This window comes from Scyliorhinus canicula, chromosome 2 (genome assembly GCF_902713615.1).
Source record: "Scyliorhinus canicula chromosome 2, sScyCan1.1, whole genome shotgun sequence".
NCBI classification, from domain to species: Eukaryota; Metazoa; Chordata; class Chondrichthyes; order Carcharhiniformes; family Scyliorhinidae; genus Scyliorhinus; species Scyliorhinus canicula.
The window spans coordinates 148,166,968-148,181,840 of NC_052147.1; the positions used below are offsets into that span (position 1 = coordinate 148,166,968).

General features: G+C 46.7%; 1 protein-coding gene across 2 annotated transcripts in view; it reads right to left on the reverse strand.

Moving 5' to 3' along the window:
• Positions 1–14,873, reverse strand: part of LOC119959188 (thrombospondin-type laminin G domain and EAR repeat-containing protein-like) — a 129,573-nt gene that overhangs the window by 42,650 nt on the left and 72,050 nt on the right. For both annotated transcript variants that reach the window (XR_005459146.1, XM_038787589.1), the window contains exons 6-8: positions 14,351–14,482; positions 8,324–8,556; positions 5,840–6,026 (exon numbers count right to left, since the gene is read on the reverse strand). Coding sequence is in view for 1 of the 2 variants with exons in the window: in XM_038787589.1 (XP_038643517.1) it covers positions 5,840–6,026; positions 8,324–8,556; positions 14,351–14,482 (552 nt within the window). In the remaining variant the exon portion in view is untranslated. The remainder of the gene's footprint in view (positions 1–5,839; positions 6,027–8,323; positions 8,557–14,350; positions 14,483–14,873) is intronic.

Below are 14,873 nucleotides of genomic sequence, written 5' to 3' on the forward strand. Positions count from 1 at the left end.
TGACCCGAGCCCTCCAAATTTCTTGCTTCAGTACCTTCCTACTTTTTTTATACTCATCAAGGGTTTTGACTGTCCCCACCCTTCTAGACCGTACAAAAGCCTCCTTTTTCTTTTTGATGAGGCCTGGGTGTCCTCATACACCAGTCACTGAAGGTAAGCATGCAAGTGCAGCAGGTGGTAAAAAAGGAAAATGGTATGCTGGCCTACATGTAAGAGGATTCAAGTACAGGAGCAGAGATGTCCTGCGTCAATTATACAGGGTCTTGGTGAGGCCACACCTGGAATATTTTGTGCAGTTTTGGTCTCCTTATCTGACAAAGGATGTTCTAGCTATCGAGGGAGTGCAGCAAAGGTTTACCAGACAGATTCCTGGGCTGGCAGGACTGACGTACGAAGAGGGATTGAATCAGTTAGGATTGTATTCACTGGAGTTCAGAAGAATGAGGGGGGATCTCATAGAAACCTATAAATTGTAACAGGACAGGACAGGGTAGATGCAAGAAGGATGTTCCCGATGGTGGGTGTGTCCAGAACCATGGGTCACAGTCTCAGGGTATGGGGTAGACCATTTAGGACAGAGATGAGGAGAAATTTCTTCACCCAGAGAGTAGTGAGTCTGTGGAATTCATTACCACAGGAAGTCATTAAGTCCAAAGCATTGAATGGTTTCAAGAAGCAGTTAGATATTGCACCTGGGGTGAAGAGGATCAAAGGATATGGGAGAAAGCGGGATTAGGCTATTGAGTTGGATGATCAGCCGTGATCATGGTGGCATGGTGGTTAGCACTGCTGCCTCACAAAGCTGAGGACCCGGGTTCCATTCCAGTCCCAGGTCACCGTCCGCGTGCAGTTTGCACATTCTCCCCATGTTTGCGTGGGTTTCACCCCCACAACTGTTTTAGTAAGGTCAGAGAAGGGGGCAAAAGAGGGGGAGGTGTGGCGCTGCTAGTCAAGGACAGTATTACGGTGGTAGAAAGGATGCAAGATGGGGACTCTTCTTCCGAGGTAGTATGGGCTGAGGTTAGAAACAGGAAAGGAGAGGTCACCCTGCTGGGAGTTTTCTATAGGCCACCTAATAGTTCTAGGGATGTAGAGGAAAGGGTGGCGAAGATGATTCTGGAAAAGAGCGAAAGTAACAGGGTAGTTGTTATGGGAGACTTTAACTTTCCAAATATTGACTGGAAAATATATAGTTCGAGTACATTAGATGGGTCGTTCTTTGTACAATGTGTGCAGGAGGGTTTCCTGACACAATATGTTGACAGGCCAACAAGAGGTGAGGCCACATTGGATTTGGTTTTGGGTAATGAACCAGGCCAGGTGTTAGATCTGGAGGTAGGTGAGCACTTTGGAGACAGTGACCACAATTCGGTGACCTTTACATTAGTGATGGAAAGGGATAAGTATACCCCGCAGGGCAAGAGTTATAGCTGGGGGAAGGGCAATTATGATGCCATTAGACATGACTTAGGATGTGTAGGTTGGAGAAGTAGGCTGCAAGGGTTGGGCACACTGGATATGTGGAGCTTGTTCAAGGAACAGCTATTGCGTGTTCTTGATCAGTACGTACCAGTCAGGCAGGGAGGAAGGGGTCGAGCGAGGGAACCGTGGTTTACCAAAGAAGTGGAATCTCTTGTTAAGAGGAAGAAGGAGGCCTATGTGAAGCTGAGGCGTTAAGTTTCAGTTGGGGCGCTTGATAGTTACAGGGAAGCGAGGAAGGATCTAAAGAGAGAGCTAAGACGGGCAAGGAGGGGACATGAGAAGTCTTTGGCAGGTAGGATCAAGGAAAACCCAAAAGCTTTCTATAGGTATGTCAGGAATAAAAGAATGACTAGGGTAAGAGTAGGGCCAGTCAAAGACAGTGGTGGGAAGTTGTGTGTGGAGGCTGAGGAGATAAGCGAGATACTAAATGAATATTTTTCATCAGTATTCACTCAGGAAAAAGATAATGTTGTGGAGGAGAATGCTGAGACCCAGGCTATTAGAATAGATGGCATTGAGGTGCGTAGGGAAGAAGTGTTGGCTATTCTGGACAAGGTGAAAATAGATAAGTCCCCGGGGCCTGATGGGATTTATCCTAGGATTCTCTGGGAAGCCAGGGAAGAGATTGCTGAGCCTTTGGCTTTGATTTTTATGTCATCATTGGCTACAGGAATAGTGCCAGAGGACTGGAGGATAGCAAATGTGGTCCCTTTGTTCAAGAAGGGGAGTAGAGATAACCACGGTAACTATAGGCCAGTGAGCCTCACGTCTGTTGTGGGTAAAGTCTTGGAGAGGATTATAAAAGATACGATTTATAATCATCTAGATAGGAATAATATGATTAGGGATAGTCAGCATGGTTTTGTGAAGGGTAGGTCATGCCTCACAAACCTTATCGAGTTCTTTGAGAAGGTGACTGAACAGGTAGACGAGGGTAGAGCAGTTGACGTGGTGTATATGGATTTCAGTAAAGCGTTTGATAAGGTTCCCCACGGTCGGCTATTGCAGAAAATACAGAGGCTGGGGATTGAGGGTGATTTAGAGATGTGGATCAGAAATTGGCTAGTTGAAAGAAGACAGAGAGTGGTGGTTGATGGGAAATGCTCAGAATGGAGTTCAGTTACGAGTGGCGTACCACAAGGATCTGTTCTGGGACCGTTGCTGTTTGTCATTTTTATAAATGACCTAGAGGAGGGTGCAGAAGGATGGGTGAGTAAATTTGCAGACGACACTAAAGTCGGTGGAGTTGTAGACAGTGCGGAAGGATGTTGCAGGTTACAGAGGGACATAGATAAGCTGCAGAGCTGGGCTGAGAGGTGGCAAATGGAGTTTAATGTGGAGAAGTGTGAGGTGATTCACTTTGGAAAGAATAACAGGAATGCGGAATATTTGGCTAATGGTAAAATTCTTGGTAGTGTGGATGAGCAGAGGGATCTCGGTGTCCATGTACATAGATCCCTGAAAGTTGCCACCCAGGTTGATAGGGTTGTGAAGAAGGCCTATGGTGTGTTGGCCTTTATTGGTAGAGGGATTGAGTTCCGGAGCCATGAGGTCATGTTGCAGCTGTACAAAACTCTGGTACGGCCGCATTTGGAATATTGCGTACAGTTCTGGTCGCCTCATTATAGGAAGGACGTGGAAGCTTTGGAACGGGTGCAGAGGAGATTTACCAGGATGTTGCCTGGTATGGAGGGAAAATCTTACGAGGAAAGGCTGATGGACTTGAGGTTGTTTTCGTTAGAGAGAAGAAGGTTAAGAGGTGACTTAATAGAGGCATACAAACTGATCAGAGGGTTAGATAGGGTGGACAGTGAGAGCCTTCTCCCGTGGATGGAGGTGACTAGCACGAGGGGACATAGCCTTAAATTGAGGGGTAATAGATATAGGACAGAGGTCAGAGGTAGGATTTTTACGCAAAGAGTGGTGAGGCCGTGGAATGCCCTACCTGCAACAGTAGTGCACTCGCCAACATTGAGGGCATTTAAAAGTTTATTGGATAAGCATATGGATGATAATGGCATAGTGTAGGTTAGATGGCCTTTAGTTTTTGACTTCCCATGTCGGTGCAACATCGTGGGCCGAAGGGCCTGTACTGCGCTGTATCGTTCTATGTTCTATGTTCTAACCCAAAGATGTGCAGGCTAGATGGATTAGTCGCGCTAAATTGCCTCTTAATTGGAAAAAAAATAATTGGGTACTCTAAATTTATTTTAAAAATAGATCAGCCATGATCATAATGAATGGCGGGGTGGGCTTGAAGGGCCAACTGACCACCTCCTCCTATTTTTTCTATATTTTCTAAATACATTTGATGAAGTTGCAGCATTTCAGTTTAAAAGTGTGATTATTTTGAACTCCTGAGAGCCCCAAGACATAATTGTACCGGTGCAATATCTATCATTCCAGTCTGTTAGAAAATAAACTGGAGCAGTTTTAAAATTTATGGCTGATAAGGAGCTCACACTTACACTCAAACCTCTGTTGAATCCAATGACAGGGGTTGCAGTAATTCTGTTTATATATGTACAATCCGTCACTCTCCATTTGCAACTATTCCACTGTCATGGCTTCTACTATTTTATTAATTGTCACAAATTAATTTTATGGCATCTCTCCCTCGAAAAGGGTATCTTCTATCAATGATACAAATAGAAAATATCCAATGTTTTTAAGTGAGTGCCCCAAAACATTGGCAAGAACCAGTTGAACTATGACATGGCCCAGTTTTGAACCTGCAGCCTTGTGACAGGGACTGCCACCACCAGGTCAGGGCTGACATAGAACGTTTGCTGCATCAGATCCATCTTGATGGGATTGAGACAGGGGGTAACCTCCTGAATGATAATGGGCCCGAGAAGAACCCACACGTTGTGTCTGACACTTTCCAACAAGCAGAACAAAGCTTGAACAAAGAGACTCGGGTTTGCTTCCCAGCTGCCAGGTAATTTGATCCCCAGCCAGCACAGAACAGGTGTGACATGCGTGGAAAAGGATCTCCCCGACCTTTTGGGGCCACCCTTGCAGGGAAGGGGGAGAGGCAGCACACAATGTTCAAATCTCAACCCCAAACCTGTCACCAAATGCTGATATTTGGGTTATATGGGTGGTCTAGGGAGGTAAGAGCACTGTAAGAATTCCTGTTCCAACATATGCACTCCAATTATTACAGACACACAGGCAAACATATCACACATTGACATTTGCCTGGTAGGAAAACCCAACAAGGTAGTTTTGCGCAATCACAACATTGACCCTTTCGGTCGATGGAAGAGAAGTTGAACCAGTCACTGGATTCAGGAGCAATTAACTTGAGCAGCTTAGCAAAAGAGTTAAAAGCTTCCTTACAGCTCAAAGCTACTGTCTGGTCCCTGAGTGTATGTGGTGTCTGAACAGGCCCTGATCATTCTGAACCTGTGCCAGACCTTGCAGGTGTATATGCCTTGCTGTGTCAGTTACAACAGATCAGTCAAGTTTAACCCTGCTCTCCGCCTCACACAGCCCAATTTTGGATTGCAGGTGAGGAATCCTCGCTCTTCTCAGAGCAGTGAGTGCAAAGCAGTGGCTTCCTTTTGACACCAGCTCTCTCTCACTCTCTTGGCTAGGTAGAAACTACAGGAACAATCCCTCAATCCTGTTCCACCATTCAGTGAACATCATGACCGACCCATATCGTAACCTCTGGTCCCTGGCTTGGTTCAATATCCCTGAATGAAAAAAATCCATCAATCGCGGTTCTGAAGTTTTCATTTGGCCCCCAGCCTCAGTAGTTTTTGAGGGGCCAGGGTTCCAGGTTTCCACCACCTTCTGTGTGAGGAAGCACTTCTTGACATCACCCCTGAACAGCCTACCTCTAATTTTAAGGTTATTCCCCCTTGTGGTGGTCTCCGTGCAACCCCCCCGCCCCCCCCCCCCCCGCCCCCCCCACATCCCAACCCACTCCACCCAGAAATAGTTTCTCTCTGTCCACTCTATACAATCCTTTAATCATCTTCAACCCTGCAATTGGATCAGCCCCTAATCGTCAATATCCAAGAGGTGAAGGCTTAAGAGGGTTGGTGCAGACTCAATGGGCCAAATGGCCTCCTAAGCACCGTATGTTTTATGATATAGGTCAATTCAACCTGTGATTCAACCTCATGATTTAGCCTTTCAAACCCCACTATGAATCTGGTGAATCCTCCTTCAACTCCTCAAAGGCTGATAGATCAATGCAGTGGAGCGGAGGCCAAAACCAAACACGCTCCTGTAAAATGGCATGGAACCAGATATTTGAAAAGTGTAACATAATTCCACCCTTCGCATTCCAGAAAGCGAGAGAAAAGGTGGCAAGAGCAAAGTAAAATCTTCAGCAGTGTACCTTCACGGTGATTGGCTACAGCAAGGAAAGTCTCCCCACTGATCCGGAAGGCCTCCCAGTCTCGTGCGCTGTGGGTTGCTAGTCTCTGGTACAAAACAAACCGCAGTTTCCTCCGGCTCCATCTGTAGATGACTGAATACTCCTGGTTCCGTTCATTCTTTTCAAAGTTGGCAACTGCCAGGAAAACCTAAATCGACACCAAGTATTAATGGTGAGCAAGAAAAGGGGCTCCAGCTCGTTACGATTCTGGTAAAGGCACCCCATGACCAGTCCCGTCCACTTCCCCTTCCTCACACTCATTACCGCAATCAAAATGTGATGGTATATTAAAATAAACTTGATTATTAACACAGGATGAAACTAAGGTTAACATCATACAGGAAATAACTTACAATTACTAGTTAAACAATGCTTAACAATAAAACGGAGGTGGCACGGTTGTGCAGTGGTTAGCACTGCTGTCCCATGGTGCTGAGGACCCAGGTTCAATCCCAGCTCCAGGTCACTCTCCATGTGGAGTTTGCACGTTTGCCCTGTGTTTGCGTAGGTCTCACCACCCCCCCCCCCCCCCAAACCCAAAGATGTGCAGGGTAGGTGACTTGGCTGTGGAAAATGCCAGTTAGTTGGAAAAAACTATGGAATGAAACACTTCTGCCGGGATCCCACGCCGGGTCGGAGAATCGCCGGGGGAGGGCAAAACCCACCATGCCGCTCTGTGCCGGCCCGCCAATTCTCTGGCGACCGGGGAACCAGCACCAATCGCGCTACCACGGTCGCCGCGGCGCCAGTCAGGGGCCGTTGAAAGTGACCCCCGCAGCGATTCTCCGTGCTCGACGGGCCGAGTGCCCGGAGAGTTCCGCCGATGGTTCCTGCGTATGGTTTGCGTATGGTACTACGCGGTGGGACCTCGATGTTCTGGCTGCGGGAGCCGTCCTGGTGGGGGAGGCAGGGGAAGCTGACTCCGGGGGGGGGGGGGGGGGGGTAGGCCTCCACGGTGGCCAGGCCCGTGATTGGGTGCAACCGATCGGTGAGCAGGCTCATTCCGGGGGGGCCTCTGTTCCTCCGTTCCGGGCCCCTGTAGGGCTCTGCCATATTGCCCAGGGGCCGGCGTGGAGACGGCCGTGGCTCGCATGCGTGACCCATGCCGGACGGGGCACGAATGCGCGGACCTGCGCCAGCCGGCGGGCTGGCTTCTGGCACCGGAGCAGCACACAGCACTCCGGCGCGGTTCTAGCCCCCTTGGAAGGGGTGAATGCCTGGGCCTGGAGGCCCGTTGACTTCGGCATCACTCACCCTGCTTTTGATGCCGGCGTCAAAACTTGTCCGGGATTTCAGGGAATACCGGCCATTAACTCCCAACTGCTATATTTTCTTTTATCTCCAATCAATGATAACCCATCTCAGGGCAAAATCCACTTTTAAATACAGTTAGCAAACACAAGAATACTTGCTGTATAGAGATGTCCAGGAGAAACTGTTTTTAGAAAGAGAGGTCCAGTCTGCAGATTCTAGCCACTGTTTAACTTCCCAACATTTGGCAAAAAGGGCCTGTTCAGGTCACAGCAAAAGCTATACTGAAACTTAACACCTGACTGCTTCAGCCCTGGCTCCTCCCATTAACTACATAATCTGTATCCCACTAACTAACCACTAACATGGTTGCAGTGAATGATGATCTTATGTTTACGATGCTTTAATGACACCTTCTATAGCCACAGTGTCTGCCTGACATTTATACAAGGAATTTTAAAAGAAATATTACTGCGACAGATATTTACACATCTTATCCAGGCTTTTAACCAATGCTGCAGCAGATACACATAATGCAGTATGTATACCGATCTCTTACATTCATCACACATTCCTCCTGTTCCCAGTTCCGTACAGAAATAGTGAGGGGGAGAAAAATGTATGTGTACATTTGAACAAAAATGTTTGATCCAGCTCAAGGATTTAGCCGAGTATAGAATTCATTCAAATCAATTTGAATGTCCAGTGCCCTACCCAAAGTGATGGAGGCAGATTAAATTGTGGCTTTCATAAACATTATTATCTGCAGGGGAAGTGGCAGTGGGACAAGGTGATGTGCTCTTCCAGAAAGCCAGAACAGCACCAAAGGGCTAACTAGACTCCTTCTGTGCTGTAACCATTCTTTGGCAGGACTTTCTGCGCCGACACCAGCGGGCACCATCACGGGCAGGCCAGAGAATTCGAGAACCGTTAAAAGTCACCGGCTCTCAAAATTTTCCTGTACCACTGACAACAATCCCCACCTGTGCCAGGGCTGAGAAAACCCCAGTCTGTCACCATGATCTATCCTCACACTTATGGTCAGGTTAAAATAATGGGAATAATCCAGTTAACACCTGTGCACTGAGGGACACATTAAGCGTCAGCTTGTCTACGAAGATCACACTAATTTCTTCACCCTGCTCACACTATGTGGAATCTTAAAATGTGTTATTTATCCTTTTCCCATCGTACCTGATGGCCAATGAAGAAGTGTTTCCAGGCCTGGGCTTCGTATGTTGTGATGTTCTGATATGGCTCAAATTTCCCATCAGACCACTTGAAGATCGTCGAGCCAGGCCAAGGCTTCTTATTGGCTGTAGCAGCGAAGAGTCCAATGTTGGGGATCTCGAAGACCTCCACGTCAAGTGTTTCTGAGTTGGTGACCAGATTTTGGTAGTCCTCCAAATAATCTAGTCTTTCCTTAGCTGGGAAAATAAAAATAAAAACACAATGAATGAGACGACAGGTTGTCAACTAGGCCAGCGCTGATTGTGTCTCGGCCAATTGAGGGTTCAGTATGCAGAGAATGAGCAGTGGTACGGGGAAGGGGGTGGGGAACCAGGAAACATTATAAATATTATGGTGGTGTTGACTAAGCTTGGCCTTTCTCAGGGCAAAGAACAGCTTGCATTTGTACAAGTTTTCATGACTACACAGACTCCATGAGTGCTTTTTCTTGGAATGTGAGCATTGCTGGCCTGGCCAGCATTTATTGCCCATCCCTAAATGCCCCTTGAGAAGATGGTGAGCCACCTTCTTGAACTGCTGCAGTCCGTGTGGTGTTAGGGAGGGAGTTTGGCTCAGTGACAGTGAAGGAACGGTGATATAATTTCCAAGTCAGGATTGTTTGTGGCTTGGAGGGTAACTTCCAGATGGGGTGTTCCCATGAAGTATTTTCCATTGGTATGGCTGTTGTAATGCAGGAAATATGATGGTTGTTTTATGCACACATAGGATCCCATATACAGCAATACATTAATGGCCTATTTTCGGGGTATTGGTGGAGGGATAAATATTGGACCAGGACATTGGGGAGGCTCCCCTGCCCCTCCACCTCCTACCATTCTTCAAAGTAGCACCGTGGGATATTTTGCATCCAACTGATAGGGGAGATGGATTTTTATTTCTAAAGATGGCACTCCCAACACTGCAGCGCTCCCTCACTACTGCATTGGAATGTCAGCCTGGATTAATGTACTCTAATCTCTGGAGTGAGATACTTTGGCTCAAAGAGTTGACTTCTATATGGCTTCAGCCACCATCTGGAAGGTTGGGAGACAGCAACAAGTGCATGTGGAAAATTGCTCATGGGAGCTAATGTCGGCCACGGCTCATTGTACTCTCATCTCTGAGTTAGAATATTGTGGATTCTGTGATGTTATGCATAAGCAATCTTGTATATAATAATGCACACGACCTCCGACCAGCAGGTAGCAGTGTAAATCTACCATGAGATTCTGTGCCTGGGGGTGTTGGGAGTAAGTCTTTTTGGTGGATAAGTGTATTTTGTAGTAGCTATAGAATAATTAGGTAGTGTTAGTAGTTTGTTATATATTTGTTCCAGTTACCTTTGCTATGCATTTGTTTTATAATAAATTATTTTAACTAGTCAAGTTATGTTCTGTAGTGCATTATTCCTGCCGGCCAGTTTACAGAACATTGTTGTGTTCAGTGTTCAATGTCTAGCAAGGAATCTAACAACTTGTGACTTGTCCAAACAGGATCTTTATTGAATCACACGTGGTAAGATAGCAATCTGTTACACAGCACGTTATCATGGAGTTTTTTTGTACTCCCCTGGAACTACACCTAGTATGACTGTTCACTTATAGATAGATAGATAGAGAAATACAGCACAGAACAGGCCCTTCGGCCCACGATGTTGTGCCGAACTTTTGTCCTAGGTTAATCATAGAATTTTGGACACTAAGGGCAATTTTTCATGGCCAATCCACCCAACCTGCACAACTTTGTACATCTTATAGCCATCTCCTGATCACCGAATGTGTCCTCACTTATATCTGAGTGCCTTGTCACATGACCCCTGTCTGGAGACCGCATGGTGGGTCTGTACCGCCACCTGCTGATTGGAGGTCACACTACCAGCCATCTACAATATTGCTTACAGGCATATCACCGCAAACATGATAGGTTCAAGCAGCCCTCCAGAAACGTAACAATTAAATCCAGATTGCCAATCCAGTGCCGTGCTGAAGCAGTGATGTAAGGTCGGAGGTGAGACATTGAACAAAGGGGGACAGTTGGGGTTGATCCTGTCTTACCATCACTCCGGGAAGCCATAACGCAACTCTGTGTGGCTCAGGCAATTAGTTGCCTGAGGGCATGGGGTCTGTCCCCTCGAGGGATGATGCTCCTCTAAGCCAAGCGGCAGCTCTCCAGTCCCAGCAATGCCACCAGGAGCGGTGGCGACCGCTGGGACTGCAATCAGGCACCGAACAGTATGGAGGTCAGATTGTGCGCTCAGTAAAGCGGCTTCATCAGGGCCAGTCAGGCAGGTCATGGCTAGCTGGGTTGGGACAGGAGCTGGCTGGGGTGGGTGCGGTGGGGGGGGGGGGGGGGGGGGGGGGGGGGGATGTGCAGGATAGGTGGATTGGACACACTAAATTGCCCCTTAATTGGAAAAAATTAATTGGGCACTTTCGTTCTCCCCGTGTGTGCGTGGGTTTCCTCCGGGTGCTCCGGTTTCCTCCCACAGTCCAAAGATGTGCGGGTTAGGTGGATTGGCCATGATAAATTGCCCTTAGTGTCCAAAATTGCCCTTAGTGTTGGGTGGGATTACCGGGTTATGGGGATAGGGTGGGGGTGTGGGCTTGGGTAGGATGCTCTTTCCAAGAGCTGGTGCAGACTCGATGGGCCGAATGGCCTCCTTCTGCACTGTAAATTCTATGAAATAATTTTTTTTTAAAAATTGGTCCAATTTAAAGTGGCATTTTACGCGGCTTCTAAAATGTGACGACAGAATCCATGTGACAATGGATACCAGCTCTCCATGTGGCCTGAACGATCCAAGCAGCTCTGAAGCAGATTGACACAGATCTGCCACCAAAAGCTTCCCCACTTTATCCACTGATGAAAGCTCCCTGCTTTCGCAACCGAGAGCTCAGGCCACAATTCGATATTTGCTGCGGTTCTGCCTGTGTGGCGCCTCCTGGAAAATTCCATCTTTATGGCCATTTCAAAGTTGAGCCCAGGAGTAATATCATGAGCCCCTTCGGGCTGTATTCTGAGATATTTATAACAGCCTAAAAAGTAATTCTTTCAAGGCTTTGGCAGACTGCCTAAATTGTATCAATCTCTTCCCTCATTGTTAGTAATCTGAGTCAATGGATAAATAAAGGCAGATTTGCCTTGACGTGCTGTTAACCATGTAACCTGTTTCATAAACATGTCTATTGCCTCTTAATAGTGACTGTGGGGAGATGTGCATTGTGGTTCTTGCTGACTGTATACATGCCAGGCACAGTTTAGTTTGATGTGTAATTTGTAGCTGTATTTGTCGGAATGATATGTATAGAATCTCCTGGAACGTTTTGAAGTCGCTCCCTGAAGTCTTAAACAGTCTTAAGACTGTTCACCTATCAGCTGTGGACTTATTGACCTCCAGGTCCAGCACTGCCTCATTCTTCAAATTCGCATCCTCATCTTTGAGTCGTCCCTTGGTCTCACCCTTCCCCCATCTCTGCAGCGTTCACAGCTGCAAAGCTTCTGGATTCCTCCAATTCAGAACCTCTTGCATTTTCCATTCTTCCCTCACTCCACCATAGGCGGACGTGCATTCAACCATCTGGGCCTGGAAACACTGGAATTCCATCCCTAAACCCTTTTGCCTCTCTCGCTCTCTCCTCTTCCTTTAACACGCTCCTTAAGACCCATCTGTCCCACCAAGCTTTTGGTCACCTGAAACAAACGACAGGATTTTCCAGCCCTTCTTGCCAGTGGGATCCTCCAGTCCTGCTGAAGGACTTTATTGTATGTTCTATGTTTTTTCATGCAAGGAACAATCTGTCTGGGCAAAACAAGACTTTTCACTTTACCTCAGTACACGTGACAATAAATCTAAATCTAAGAAGGCGAGACAAAGGGCGTTTTGGAGTGATAACCTGCAGGAATAACCATCGGAAGATCAAAGCCCTGGGTCTGAAACTCGGAGAGGACATTGGAACTCACCAGACGGAAAATGATCACTTCACCTCTTAACGGGTGGCATCTAGGTCCAAGCTATGAGTTTTGATACCTTTTGTAGAATTTTGATACTGTGTGCATCGGAGCTTTTGATGCTCTTTATACTGGTGTTTTGATACCTTTGGGGTAACTTGGTAAGTTACAATAAAGGAGATTGTTGTACAATAATTTGAGAGTTTGCGTGTTTTTTCTGTAACACTAGTTGACCCAAGTTTGATATGCAACAGCCCTCTTTCTAATTTAGTTTAATTTCAGCTTAATGAAAGCCTTGTGAGGGAAAGACACAAGTTTTTTGAAATATTCTTCAGCAAGGTTAAAAAGTGGCCATTCTTATTAATATCAAAGAAAGACTTACATTTTATATATCGTTTTTCATGAATGCTTTACAACCAATGAAGTGTTTTTGAAGTGTAGCCACCGTTGTAAAGTAGGAAAATCAGTGGCCAATTTATGCACAGCAAGCTCCCAGAAACAGCAATATGATAATGACCAGATAATCTGTTTCTCCTGATGCTGGATGAGGGATAATCATTAGCTGAGACACCTGGAAGAACTCCCTTGCACTTCTTCGAAATAGTGCCATGGGATCTTTTACATGAAATGAAATGAAAATCGCTTATTGTTACGAGTAGGCTTCAATGAAGTTACTGTGAAAAGCCCCTAGTCGCCACATTCCAGCGCCTGTCCGGGGAGGCTGGTACGGGAATCGAACCGTGCTGCTGGCCTGTGCAACTGTACAGACAGATGGGAGCTTCTGTTTACCGTCTCATCGGTAAGGTGTCATCTCTGACAGTGCAGCACTGCAAGCACAGCTGCACTGGCGTGTGAGCCTCCAACATTGGTCTCACACCCTGGAGTGGGACTTGAACTTCGAACTTTATGACCGGGATTTTCCAACCGTTCTCGTCGGTGGGATCCCTCAGTCCTGCCGACAGCAAACTCCTGCCTGTGGGTTTCCCGGTGGCGTGGGGTGCATAGAATGAAATTAAATTAAATGGAAAAAATGAAATGAAAATCACTTATTGTCACAAGTAGGCTTCAAATGAAGTTACTGTGAAAAGCCCCCAGTCACCACATTCCGGCACCTGTTCGAGGAGGCTGGTACGGGAATTGAACCATGCTGCCTGCCTGCCTTGGTCTGCTTTAAAAGCCAGCTATTTAGCCCTGTGCTATACCAGCCCCTGCTGGAATGCAAAACCCCATTGACAACAGTGGGATCTTCGCTAATGGTGGGTCACCTCTGCCGGTAAGCACGCTGTGTGGGGAACACAGAAAATCCCGTCCTGTGACTCAGACATGATAGTGCTACCATCTGAGCCATAACTGCCAAGCAAAATGCTTCAGTAAACCTGTGCTGCGGTAACTTAGCTGTTTGACTGCCTGATTCTGAAATCAAATTGAACAGAAACCTTGAGGGCGAATTACTGGACACTGGCAACAGGGATGCTTATCTGCTACCAATGCACGTGGGAAGTTGCTCTTGGGAGCCAATAGTACTCTCATCTGAGCTCTTGTCAGTCATGGCTCATTTGTCGCACTTTTACTGCTGAGTTTGAACATTGTGGGTTCAAGCACCCCGTCCAAAAACATAATAATAAAATCCAGGTTGACAATCCAGTGCAGTGCTGAGGCAGTGATTCATAGTCAGAGGTGAAGCATTAAACAAAGGCCCCAATTGTCCAACTCAGGTAGTTGTCAAAAGATCCCGTGACCCAACTTCAAAGAAAAGCAGGGGTGTTCTCCCCGGCATCCTAGTCAATATTGATCCCTCAATCAACATCACAAAAAACAGCTCATCTGATCGTTATCACATTGCTGTTTGTGGGAGCTTGCTGTGCACAAATTGGTTACTTTGTTTCCAACACCTTAGAAAACAAAGTTCTTCATTGGCTGGAAAGAGCCATCCTGAGACTGACAGGTGTTTAAACACCTTTCTTTATTCTGCTGAATTATTAGAAACCTCACCGAGCACAGTGAAAACAGTTCACCGCTATCTTAATTGGATTTTTGCATTACCTTGCAAGATTGGCACCCAAGTCTTGCCATCGCAGATAAAGAGGCCTTTATTGATGACATCAAACCAGAGGCGGCCAACTTCAATGTCAGTGCAGGAAGGGTGGCTTCCAACTGTCACCTTCACTTCAGCTTCTAAATTCAATACAAGAGGAGATCAACAACATTCACATCTACGGGGTATATGTCATTGAAATGAAGACCACAAACAGCAAATATAGAGGTGCACTTCGTTTTCCATTCTGGTCAATATTCACACATCTCTGCCAACATTTAGACAGTGCCATGAACACAGCAAATTGTCACAAAGTGTTTCCAAGGAGTATTACCAGATTAAATGTGACACTGGGCAGGATTTTCTGTGTGTTCCCCCCCCCCCCCCCCCCAATTTGTGTCTTCAGGCAGAGGTGGCATGCCGTTGGCGAGTGGCAGAATCTCCTGTCCCGCCAATGTTAATGGCATATTCTGTTGTTCACCGGCTGCACCATCAGGGAGAACTCGCCCCAGTACAATGGAAGGGTCGCCA